Genomic DNA, 12,927 nt, shown 5'->3' on the forward strand with positions numbered 1-12,927 from the left:
AATATTTTATGTACACCATTCCTTTGTGCATAACATGTCTTCTTGCTCCCCATTGTTTTCTCTTTGCCATTGTTTCTGAGAAGTTTGATTCTGATATGACTTGGTGTGATTTTCTTTATATTTCTTGTGTTTGAGATTCAGTACATTTCTTGAATCTGTGGGTTTATAGTTTTAATCCAAGTTGGGAATTTTATGGCCATTATTTCTTCAATTACACATCTAGTAGACTATTTGAGCGTTTCATTAGCTCACTGATACCTCTTTTTGTTTGCTTGTTTTGTTTTGATTCTTTTCTTCTCTGTATTACATTTGGATAGTTTCAATCTTTTGTTCTGAAATATATGATCTGCTATTTATCCCACTCCATGTATTTTTCACCTCATATACCGTAGTTTTCATCTTTACAAGTTCGATTTGTATCCTACTTGTATCATCCATGTTCTCCCAAACTTTGCAAAGGTATCTAATACAATAACATGAACTGTTTTAATGCACTAACATCTGAGCCAGTTATGGGTATGTTTTTATTTTTCTGCTTACATTTTCTTATTATGCACCTATTTTTCCTGCTTCTTGCATACCTGTACTACTTGATTGGATATCAGAAATTTTCAATTTCACTTTATTGAGTGGTGGATATTTTTGCTTTCCTATACTTATTCTTGAGGTTTGTTCAAGGATTCAATAAAGATTTTTGGAAACAGTTTGATCCTTTCAGTCCTTGCATTTAAGATTTTCTAGGCAGAGCTGGATCAGCGTTTGGTTGCTCCCAATACTGAAACAAGACCCTTTTCTATATTCCACCCATTGACCATAGAGTTATAAGGTTTTCCATAGTTTATGGCAGGTGTCGGCAACCTACGGCTCCAGAGCCGCATGCGGCTCTTTTGAAGCTTTACTGCGGCTCCGACAACTTGCAAGCCTGTGTGAAAATGAAGGTAATGTCTTACAGCCCTGATGTGCTGACACTGTGCACTGAGGTTCAGGAGCAAAAATCCCATTAACCAGGTAAATTAAATATTTTAATTAGCTATTAATTTGCAAAAATATATTTTACATTGTTAAGTGAAAAAGTCCTTTTTTTCTTCAGATTGACAGCTAACTTCACGATGCGGTATATAACATTAAGGTAAGAAACAATATATGCAGTGTTATATTTGTTTTAAATGTCACAATGGTTTTGCGGCTCCCAGTTTTTTTTTTTTTCCTTTGGAAACAGGTCCAACCTTTATGTCTTAAAGGTTGCAGACCCCTGGTTTATGGGAATAGTCACTGTTTCCATCTCTGTATGGACTCTGAGTTATGTTCCCTACAATCCTCTTGGATGATTCATTACCCAGAATCCAGTAGTTTCATCACATGCAAGTACTAATCAGTGTTCTGGCTCACTCCTCCGGACAGACAATGAGATGAAAAACACATTCTCTACAAGGGCATTCTTGAAATATATATCCTCAGGTCCAGACTGGAAAATTTAAAAATAGAATTTTATTTACTTTCTCCCATTAGCCCATTACAGTGAATTGCTTCATCAGATGGTCACATGGTTATATAGTCAAAGAAGTCAGAAGACAACTACCTAGTATCTGAATTTTTGAAAGTATCCCACATATGTCCATAAAGAGCAGTGTCTAACAGATTTCACATATAGATCCCTTGAGTTGCTTGTTAAAAATACAGATTCCTGAAGTTTAGCAAAATGTTGATATTATTTAATTTGACTGATGGGTACATGGGGGATGGGTACTCTCCCACTTTTGTTAAGTTTGAAACTTTCCACAATAAAAAGCTTAGAAGAAAACCAAACATGGCAAGGCCTTGGGGTTCTGTGTCTAAAGCCTGACTTAGTGGCTCTGCAGGGGGAGCCGGGAATCTGCATGCTCCCCGGTGCCCGAGCCAGCTGGTCCTGGAGAGACACTGGTGTGCTCACCATCAAGGGAGCCATTTGTGTGATTTCTCTGGCTATGGTTGCAGTTTTTCTGGGTAAGGCGTGGCCCCTGGGCCTCCAGACTTATGTTCAGTTAAGTGAACACTCTTCGCAGCTCCTCAAGCTCTTACCTGAACGGCCTCCGGGGGAAAGGGATCCTTGGCGCCCACTTTGTAAGAACGGAACTCTCCTCCAGTTAAAGACGCGAGCTCTTTCAAAAAGGCATTCGCCACCTCATCATTGTAATTGAAGGAAATGGCATAAATAGGAATTTTCTGAAAACATTTGACTTGGTCTATAACCATTTCAGGTGGCTGAAATGATAAGTTTTGAGAGAGAGAGGCAAAGAGGAGATGGGAAGGAAAAAAAAGAGAAAGAAAAAAATAAGATGTAAAATCCCTTAGCATTTGCTCAAAGATAGTGAAACCTCAACTAGTAATTAGCTACTAGCAGGCAGTGAGTGGCTTCTTAGCAAGGTACCAATTCAGGTCAGTGAGGAAACAAGCACTAGTGAGAGCACAAAGACCAGCAGCACGGCCCTCACCCTCTGTGGGTGGGGAAAGAATCTGGGAGGAAAACTTAGCTAACCGAGTCCCTCAGCTTTAGAATCCATGCTTTTAAGGTGCTGGACTATGCATGAGACCCCCTAAAGTACTGCGGTCAGAGGCCACGAGTAGAACTTCCTGACAATAGAGATGTCACAGAGTGGGGACACTGGATAGTCACGTGGCTTCCAAAGATCTCCACCAACAGAGCAGTTTCCAGCTCCAGACCAGCCATGATCAGTGTGTCTCCCACGAGAGCGACGAAGAGCCATTAAGTGTCCTTCTGTGTGCTGGGCACTCTGCCGGGCACAATGTCCCAGTTATCTTCACACCATCTCTTGAAGTAGATTTGGAAAGACTGTGCCTTCTCAATATCCTGCCAGCAGGGGTGTTATCTGGTACATCTTCTTGGGAAGGGGGTGCTATTTGGCAGGATCTATCAAAACATATACTTTTTGCCTGAGTCCACCTCTCAGAATTTACCCTACACACATAATCATAAATGTGCACAACAACATATGGGCACAGCTACTTTTGCAACATTGTTCATAACAGAAAGATCAAAAACAACCTAAATGTCCATCTTCAGGGGACATGGCTAAGCAGCCAAGTGATAGAAGAGTAGGCAGCTATAAGACAATGAGGGAGCTCTTTATATTGTTTTATTAATAAAGGTCCTCAGAGCTGTGGTGTAGCATGCTATCATTTGTATATTTTAAAGAAAATGTATGGATAAGTACAAATCTGCTTGCAAACAAACTATCTCTGAAAGAAGAGAGGAGACACTGGTCACAGCCATTGCCTCTTAGCTGGTGAACAGGAAGTAGAAGGATGTTCTTTTGTACCTCTGTAATTCACACCATATCAGTGTATTACTATTCAAAATTCAATAAACAAAGTAATTTTGAAGGTGGAATTTTTATTAAATCTATAATGGAATATGATGCAGTCATTGAGAATGATGTTTCTTAAGAATTTCGTATGACTTGAAAAATTTGCACATATTAGATTACTTAAAAGCAAAACTGACTTATGAATGATTTAACTTTTGTTCTTTCTTATCCTTGTGCTTATCTATATTTTCTAAATTGCAATAAATTCAGTGGGAGTTTGCTAATTAGAAAAGGACCTCTTGTCCAGATGACTTTCAAATCAGACCCTCCAGCCCCCATTTCCAGAGGCTTCTGGGTGTCCAGAACTACACATGCTCAAACTCAGCTTCCTCCACCAGCAACCTCCAAACCTTCATTAAATTAAGTCAGTTAACAACATAATCATTAGGATCAGAAATCAGTCAGCTTGACCTCTTCTCCTTTGCTCCCACCTCCCCTCACTCTGCCGCCCCACAACCGCCTCCCAAACTGGCCACGAGCCCTTGGAGGCCACTTCCATGATCTCATCTCAGAAGACCGTCCTGTCCCCTTTCTGATGCTCTACCCCAGGTGGCCCTGACCGGCCGATCAAGGTCTCGTCTTTCCCTGGCACAGACAGACATATTCCTAACACGCGGGTGGACAGAACCATCTGCTGCTCTGAGCCCCACTCCCCACCTGTGGTGAACCCCATCCTTTCTGTGTGGCCTTCAAGGACCTTCACAGTCTCCCCGACCTAACTTTCGAGGCTCTGCCTGACACTCCTCTCATTGCCTTGTTCTCACGTTGTTTCTCCGAACAGCCCCTCTGTTCCTTTTACCCAGGATACCAGTCACCTCCTCTGTTTACAGAATTCCTCCTCTTTCCGGACACAGCGGAATGTCCCCTCCTCGGTGGAAACTTGCCTGGCTTCTCTTCACTCAGACATCGCAGAGCACAAGCACACTCATCGTGTCGGGTTAACAGGACGCATCCTGCGTGTCCCTTACAGTGCCAGCTTCCCTAAGCAGCGATCTAGTCACCTTTGCAGCCTCACACCTGGCGCCACACGTAGACCATAACAGGGCACAACACCCCGCCTCTGAGAGAAAGCGCAGTGACGGGGGTGGGAAACTTTACATGCACTCCTCTGCCTCAGTAAGGCCAACGCCGCAGTGGGCCCGGCTGCTCCATGTCATCCTGGGCCACCGGACACAGGTACGGTCACTACTTGCCTAGCTGTCTTCACAGACACACCGCTCACAATGAAGGAGACAGGTGGGGCCAGTTCGCTCTAGTGGTTCATGTACAGGGCACTGGCCTGCAAATCTGTGTATTTACTTAATGCCCAGAGCAGTGGTCTCTCAGCCACAAAGCTCAAAATAAGATGACCAGACTCTGCTAAAACTTTCAGATGGTTCCAGTCAGGCTAAACAAAACAAAGACCATTCCCTAGAAAGGCAGGCTTTCATTAAAGGATCACCGAGTTAACATTAGGGGTAAGACAAGGCGCTGTGCAGTGACATGTTTAGATTCAGAGTCCCCAAAGAGAAAAGAAAAGAACCTTCTCCCTCTTCGTTTATAATAAAATGTAAACCATTTTGTCAATGGAGGGCGGAGAGCTCCTTACATGGCTTGGTCTCCTGGCCTGTGGGTGTGCGGCCATGAACCAGACAGCACTCAAGGCCACATTAATGTCCTCAATGCTTCCTTAGGCAAAGGAACTGCTCCAGTATCTTCTCACCTCGGCTCTGGGACCCTCAGCCAAGGACTCACCTTCCCACAGCTGTTAGATGGCAGTTTAAAAGGCCCCCAGGCCCTTCTCGGTGCCGAGGTTCAGGGCATTGGCGAGTCCCTCTTGGTCCCAGCTCTGATAAGTACCTGGTCAGGTCTCCCATCTGTCAGAAGGTAGACTGCTTGTGTTTCGTTATCAGCAAAAGCAATTTGCAGGGCATGCAGGGTGTTTGTGGAGCTCCCGACCTACAGGAAAGGGGGAGAGATAGCCAGCACACACTTGACTCTTAAGAAGGATCTCAAACAAATGTTCTGCTTCCAGAAAGAAAGGAAAGTACTTATGGAATAAAAGATACATGAAAATGATATTGAGATAATAATTCAAGCCCAGGCATTCCAAGAAGCCAGCCCCTGGGTGTGCTGTCAGGCCTCTCCCGCAGCTCCAGAGCTGCGGGAAGCCAGGGCTGGGACTCCCTATACTGATGGCAGAGCTGAGTGCAGTTCTCTCCGGTTGTCTGTGTGTCTGTGTGTCTGTGTGTCTGTGTGACTGTGTGTCTGTGTGACTGTGTGAGGTGTAATGCAGCCACTGCTCATTCTGCTGTCAGCGTGTTTAGACCTGCAGCCTGAGCACTCCCAGAGGGGATATGTTTGTTTCAAACCAGGACTCATTCAGGACACCAGTATGCACAAACACGAGTGAGCCATGATTAGCAATCTCGAGGTACAACCAAAAAATTAAGTTTTAAAAACTCCTGTGGTTTCTGCCCAGGGACGCAGAGCACTGGCATGAGTGCCACTCCAAAACTTGCAGTGAAAAAAGCCAGACAAGTGGCTGGCAGGGATGACTAGCACATCCACCAGAGGGCACAGGGCTGCCACCGGCCAAAATACGCGCGAGAAGGAACCTGCAATGGGGCGGGGGGGGGGGGGGGGGGTGGCGCCTGCCACCCTGGGCCCTGGCGGAAACCAGGCAGCGGAGGAAGGAAACGGGGAGCAACAAGCCCTGACACCTGCGGAGGAGCAGGCTGGGCTGGGCTCCGAGCTGCTGGGAGGCCACGCCTCAGGAGACACGGACCACCGGGACTGGGTCCATGTGACCAGAGGAGACCAGATGGGCGTGTGTGTGAAGCCACTGCCATCCTTGGAGCTCAAAGCCCTTCCCCGGGATCCCCCAGGATCAGCTCCGCCGCGGCTTCTCCCAGCCCAGCCCCCTCCTCACCTTCATGTCTCTGACCCAGGACTCAGCCCCTTGCAAAGCATCTTCATCAATTTCAACAAGTTTCTCCCGCCAAGCAACTGCGTGGGCATCAAACTGCACAAAATTGAATTTCCTTTTAAATTTCAGCTGTTCCTGTAAGAGACAATTATTATTTATTTAACCATCAAACTACTCAAACGTAAGAAAATATTAGGACAGGTCATGGTTTGATAAGTTTTAATCACCATGATATCTACTTTCAGTTCTAGAAGGTAAAAATTAAGAGGCTTTTAGGTAAGATATGCACAGTGTAGATAGTAAACCTTTACAAATGTATGTAAGCAGGAATATATATGATGTATAATATATATGTTTATATGTAGTGTGACATTAAGTGTTGTCTCTAAGACTGATATTGATGATACACCAAGTACTCCCACTAATGCAATATGCTTCAGAAAGGAAATCCGAGCAGTTCCATGTTGGCCATCTTTCTGGCCGGGTTATGACCCCGGAACACATCTGCTCCCTTGTCTCCCATCAGCCCCTATTTCTCCGACAGATTTTCCCAATGAAAATGCACTTTGTAGTAGTCCACGCCCCCAGGTATTTTCTGTGTTAATACCTCACTACCTCTGGCCCGTTTCCAGGTGTGAGAACTTGGGGTTAGGACACTCGACGTCTGCTTCAGGCCTACAAGCCAGAGGCAGCCAGGCGGAGCGAGCACGGGAAGCTCCTGACCGCAGGCTGCGTCTGCGTGCACGCAACCCCCCAACCCCCTGGGAATTAAAATTCAAGTGCGACCCACAGACAAAACCATTGAGGTGTGTGCACGCACAGACCTCAGGACAGAGAAGCCTGGCGCCGTGGACAGAAGCTCCTTGGTAGCCCATGTGTTACGAAAAGGACCCGCCAAAGGAAGGTCTGTTTCCAGTGAGAACTGGGGTTCTCCCGGGGAAAGGAGCCTTTTCCTAAAATAGCTGGCTTTCCTGTGGGATTTTCAGTGTACACCTCGCCCGTGCACCTCCGTTCCCATAGCAGATGCCCCGCGGAGATGTTTTCATACACAGGCCCCAGGGCGTGGGCTGGGAGCTCATCTAACCTGTATAAACCGGATGATCTTGTCCTTCACCACGTCCAGTTTGCCCTTCATAGAGTGAGACGTATCTATGAGGATGTAGACGCAGTCCTCATACACTTTCCCAAAGAGGATTCGACTCCCAGCCTGGATCCACTCAATCCTGGGCAGGAAACAGTTTGAACGTGAACGGTTAGGGCCTGTGGAGTCAGAGTGCCTTCCTAAGAACTTCGTGAGACGGAGGCGGAGCCGGGCTGTGCTGTTACATAGTCTCCTGCAGGTGGATTACTCACGTTGAAGGCTTTCTGTGCACAATCCTACTTTGGGGCTCGTTCCCTCATTGACTCCCCCTCCCCGCACCATCATCATTCCAAGTAAAACAGACCCAGGAAAATTAACCGGACAGAAAATAAATCTAATACTGGGTTCCAAAGTCAAAAGTAAATTATTTGCAGTCATCTGAGAGTTTGAAGCCGTCAGCTATGACTTCAGACCATTTCCTTCTAACCCTGCTGACAACAGTCCGCCAGTAACACCAGCGCATTCCTGAAGCCTCGATGGACCTCATGCACAATGCCAGACACCCAGGTCCCTGCAGTGTGTGTGGGGGGGAAGGGGGGGGCACGGCTGCTTCAGGACGGGCTGGGCTCCCATCACAGGATACAAATTTACATCTATGGCTGCAGGCAAAGCCTGGGCGAGGAAGCAGCGAATGGAAAAACACTTGAAACTGAGTTCAGAGTTAACTAGAATTAGTAGGACAGACTCTGGAGAGTATTGAATGAAATGAAACACAACGTAATAGAATTTGTGAGTGACAGCTAAAGAGCTACCCAGAGGAAAGTTTATAAAATAAATGTTTATGCCTTAGCTAATTTGGCTCAGTGGATGGAGTGTCGGCCTGTGTACTGAAGGGTCCCATATTTGATTCCAGTCAAGGGCACATGCCCACGTTGCAGGCTGGATCCCTAGTAGGAGACATGTAGGAAGCAGCCAATCAATGATTCTCTCTCATCATCAATGTTTTTATCTCTTTCTCCCTCTCCCTTCCTCTCTGAAATCAATAAAAATATAAAGTAATAAAATTAAAGCAAAACAAAAATCAAAATAAACAAAGAAAAATAAAGGTTTATACTAGAAAGAAAGGTCTCAAATCAGTGATATCCATCCTAAGATACTTAAACCCAAAGTAAGGGAAAAGAAATAAATAAAAAGAGAGTAACAATTAATGGCATAGAAAGGAGAAAACCCTACAGAGAAAAAACACAACAAAGCCACCGAAAAGATGAATAAAATGGATACCTCTAGCCAGACTGCTTAGAAAATAAAGATGGCAATCTCTATGAGCATTTACAGAAATTGAATACCTAATTAAAAACCTTCCCACAAAGAAACCCAGGCCCAGATGGCTTCAGTGGTGACTTCCACAGCATTTCAGGGAGATATGACACCAATCCTCCACGCGGCAGAAGGAGAGAAGACTTTCCAACAAACCTGGTGCGACAAGAGGGACAAAAGACCTGGCAGCGGCCAGGCGGAATGTCTTCTAAACGGCATCCTTTCCCAGACCCGAAATCCAAACAACTCTCCCCAAAAGTCAACCGCGAAACTATAGGCAGAAACGACTCCAGACACAGGGTTCGTTTTTCTGAGTAACCCTTCACCAGCAACCCGTCACCAACTGGGTTTTGAGAACTTGGGTCTCCGAAGACTGAATATGGAGACAGGTGTCTGCAGCCTATATCTCTACAACAGAAAACACAGAAGGAATAGGGAACTCTCATTTCCAAGCGGCTACTGCAGGTGGCTACACTTAGTATCTAATCTAACCCATAGGACACATTTCTAAATGGCATTACTATTCCTACTTTATAAATGAGGAAACTGATGCCCAAAAACATCAACAAACTTTCCCAGGGCCACACAGCAAGTGCAGAGCGGGGATAGAATCCAGCTCTCTGACCCCGGAGCCTATGCAGCTGAATGGGTCTGGTCCTCGGGGTCTAAGCCGTCCCTGCCTTGGGAGGTGAAAACATGAGGTGGATCATCCCCAGGGGTCTGAGGTTAAGGCCACAGCAGATATTAGCAGCAAGGTGGAGAGAAATCACATGATGGTATTTTTAGCTGATTTCTAAAAGATATATCTATATACACTGAGTGGCATAATAATCTGGCCACTCAGTGTGTGTGTCTGTGTGTGTGTGTGGGTGGGTGGGTGGGTGTGTATAAAAGAGGCCCGGTGCATGAATTCGTGTATGGGTGGGGTTTGGCCAGCCTGGCCAGGGGAAAGGGACATGGGCGGTTGGCTGGCCTGCCTGCTGGTTGAACTGGTTGAGGGGACAATTTGCATATTAGCCTTTTATTATATAGGGAAGGATATACACTGAGTGGCCAGATTATTATGCGTTCAGATATCATAATAATCTGGCCATTCAATGTATATAAAACCCTAAGTGACCATTAGGGCTGGTCCACCAAATGACTGGTTGGCTGGTCGCTATGACATGCACTGACCACCAGGGGTCAGATGCTCAATGCAGGAGCTGCCCTTTGGTCATCAGTGCTCCCACAGCCAACCTCCCACAGCAGGCCAGCCTCCCCTGGTTTCTCCCCCTGGCCAGCCCTGATTGGGACTGGGTGAGACAGCAAGATTGGCCCGATTGCCAGCCAGGCTGAAGGATCCCACTGTGCACAAATTCGCACACCAGGCCTCTAGTATCCATATAAATTTTCCCACTATAATAAAATGTTTCACATTGTAACAGTCTCCCTGAAATGTAATATTCAAGAGGACAGATGGAATACAGTCTCAGTATATCTTCGCCCACAACTCTGAGGAGAAGCGTTCCTTAGCAGTGATGCACAACCAGCATGCGAACTACACCTTTGCTGTTTTAAGACATCACCCTTTGGTATTAACAACAAGGCCACCAGCAAACCACCAGCAAACTTGACTTGACATGTTTACTGGCCATTTCTCTTGGTTACGCTTTTAGAAAGAGGTCAAGCATATTTGAATTCAGAGAGACCAGACCTCTTATACCCTCCTGCAAACTCACTAACCTGTGCCGGATCTGGGCCAGGACCGCATGGATTCTCTTGGTGTACCACGTGTACTTCTCCTTTGTAATGCAGACGTGGACTAAGGTCCCATCCTTCCAGGGAGCATGGACAAATCTGCTACAGTATTTCGCGTGGACTGTCTTCCTGTTGGTCTCCTAAGGAAAGGAAAAGGACAGAAGCCACTCAGAAACCATTCTACCACGAAAAGTCTCCAGATGGCACCTCCATCTCTGCCGTAGTCGTACAGCTCATAACTCTCACTCCCAGGTAAAATCATTCCACTGTTGGTTCAACAAGCGTGCACAGGGGTCTGCTCTATACAGAGGCCTGTGCTAGACGGCATGAACGATGTCAGAAGGATGTGTGCACCCGTCGGTGCCCCAGAGAAGCTAATGCTTCCAGCAGGGCAGCACCTGGGATGAGTGCAGTCAGGAAGAAGTCTGAGGACAGCACCTTGAGGCCTTCAGCATTTAGCTGGGAAAGAATTAACAAAGAATTCTGAGAGAGAATGGAAGTGAGATAGAAGGAAAAACAGGACAGTGCATTTTCTGTAAGTAAGAGAATTCAAAGAAGTAACCAAACTACATCAAATGTTGTTAACAGCCAAAACCGGTTTGGCTCAGTGGATAGAGCATCGGTCTGCGGACTAAAGGGTCCCGGGTTCGATTCAGGTCAAGGGCATGTACATTGGTTGTGGGAAAATCCCTGGTGGGTGGTGTGCAGGAGGCAGCTGGTCAATGTTTCTCTCTCATTGATGTTTCTAGCTCTCTATCCCTTCTCCCTTCCTATCTGTAAAAGAACAATAAACTATATTAAAAAATAAAAATGAAATATATAAATAAAAATGTTGATAACAGAAACTGATTTGATCCCTGTATTCAGCAATTCAGGTGACCCTTCAAAGTGGGTTTTGGTGGAGAGAGGGCCTTTGTCTGACTGGAGTGCACTCAGGAGTTTGGGAGAAGCACAGAATTGGAGAGTAGGGATGTATAAAACTCTTAGAGGATTGAATGCTAGAGAGCAGCTGAGGAATGAGGCTAGGAGGCAGAGCTGGAGGCCAGTAGAGGGTGAACAGACTATATTTAAGATGGAACAAACAGCACCTTGTTTATATGCTAATGGAACAGATATAGAAAGGAGGGCAATACTGACGATATGAATTAGGAAAGGGGAGAATGAATGAATGAATGAATGAATGAATGAATGAGGGAATTGGGATCAGTGCACACATGGAGGGGTTGGTCTTAGACAGAAGCGAGGGCAGTCAGCCATCCTCGAAGAAATGAGAGAACATCCAGACACAGATGCCAGGAGGTTTGTAGCTATTGTAGGTGCTCATGGATGTTCACTTCAAAGTTCTGTGCAACGGGAACAAGGTCGATTGCGGAGAGCAAGCACCGAGAAGATGCTGGAGTTGGAAGAGGATGAAGGAGGTAGACATCTGGCAGGATGAGAGTCTGCGGCACTGGGAGAGGAAGTGGGACTGTGGTGCAGCACAAAAGACCCACCTGAAGTTACAGGTCAGGGCTTGAAGGTGAAGCCAGACACGTGGCTGTGTTTTCTCCTTCACCCACTGGAGTCATCGGCACAGGTGTACGGCAGAAATGGCAGAAGTGGATTTAACAGGGGCGGGTTTTGCCAGGGAGTGCAAGAATGGAAGAGAGAAAAAGTAGTTGAAGATGTGAGGGGGACTAAAGGATAGAGAGAACAGAGAAAAGATGGCAGAAACAGCAAATCAGACATCCCAGTGGGGTTGAAAGGTTGATGCAATTAGGACAGCAGAGGAAATGACCTAGAAAAGTGATCAAACAGTGACCTTGGGAACTGATTCTATGGGCTATGATTACACAGCTACCTGTAACAACAATGTCAGTGGAAGCCTGTGACGGGAGTGGTATGTAGGAGTAGAGAACGTCGTTGGAGAAGAGTAGGTCAGAGAAATGAAAGGTCGGCAATCTACAGGGTATTGACATCACTAGGAATTAAAACAGGGCCAGTGACAGCAAGCCACAAGCTTAATCGTCAAGGACTGACGGAGGTGGCCTGGGGCACAGTAGGTGACAGCCACAGAAGGTGTAGGGGGTGGCACATTCTGATGACATGGGAAAAGGGCAGGAGAATGGTCAAGAAGCAACAAAGAGGCTACTGCCACCCCCAGCCCACAGCAGGAGAGTAAAACCAGGTTCGCAAGAGAGAACCCAGAGGAGCAGGAGAAGGGTTCTGTGATCCCCTGTGGCTCCAGGGGTTCGCGGATGACTTGCAGGTCCAGGGGCACAGGGGGCGGGTTCTGGGAGTCAGGGGGGAAGGGAGGAGGCTCGGGAAAGGGCGGTCAGAGCCACACAGGAGTGAGACTCAGGGGCCCTGTGGTGACTGACAGAACAGCACTGAGGGCTTTGGTGAAATCAGCCCTGAAGCCGCCACGGCGGCAGAGGGAACACATCTCCCTGCAGCCCCAGGGAAGGTGTCCTCTCATCTCACCATGTTCCTGGGGCGGCACCCACAGGCGTCTGTCTACTCAATCCCAGCACTCA

General features: G+C 46.6%; 1 protein-coding gene across 1 annotated transcript in view; it reads right to left on the reverse strand.

Moving 5' to 3' along the window:
- VWA3B (von Willebrand factor A domain containing 3B) overlaps positions 1-12,927 on the reverse strand; it is a 119,370-nt gene that overhangs the window by 56,892 nt on the left and 49,551 nt on the right. Inside the window, 5 exon segments of the mRNA XM_084900373.1 lie at positions 2,059-2,241; positions 5,205-5,303; positions 6,277-6,408; positions 7,358-7,496; positions 10,397-10,551. Coding sequence (XP_084756499.1) covers positions 2,059-2,241; positions 5,205-5,303; positions 6,277-6,408; positions 7,358-7,496; positions 10,397-10,551 — 708 coding nt within the window.

This window comes from Pipistrellus hanaki (genome assembly GCF_964339955.1).
Source record: "Pipistrellus hanaki genome assembly, chromosome: 12".
NCBI classification, from domain to species: Eukaryota; Metazoa; Chordata; class Mammalia; order Chiroptera; family Vespertilionidae; genus Pipistrellus; species Pipistrellus hanaki.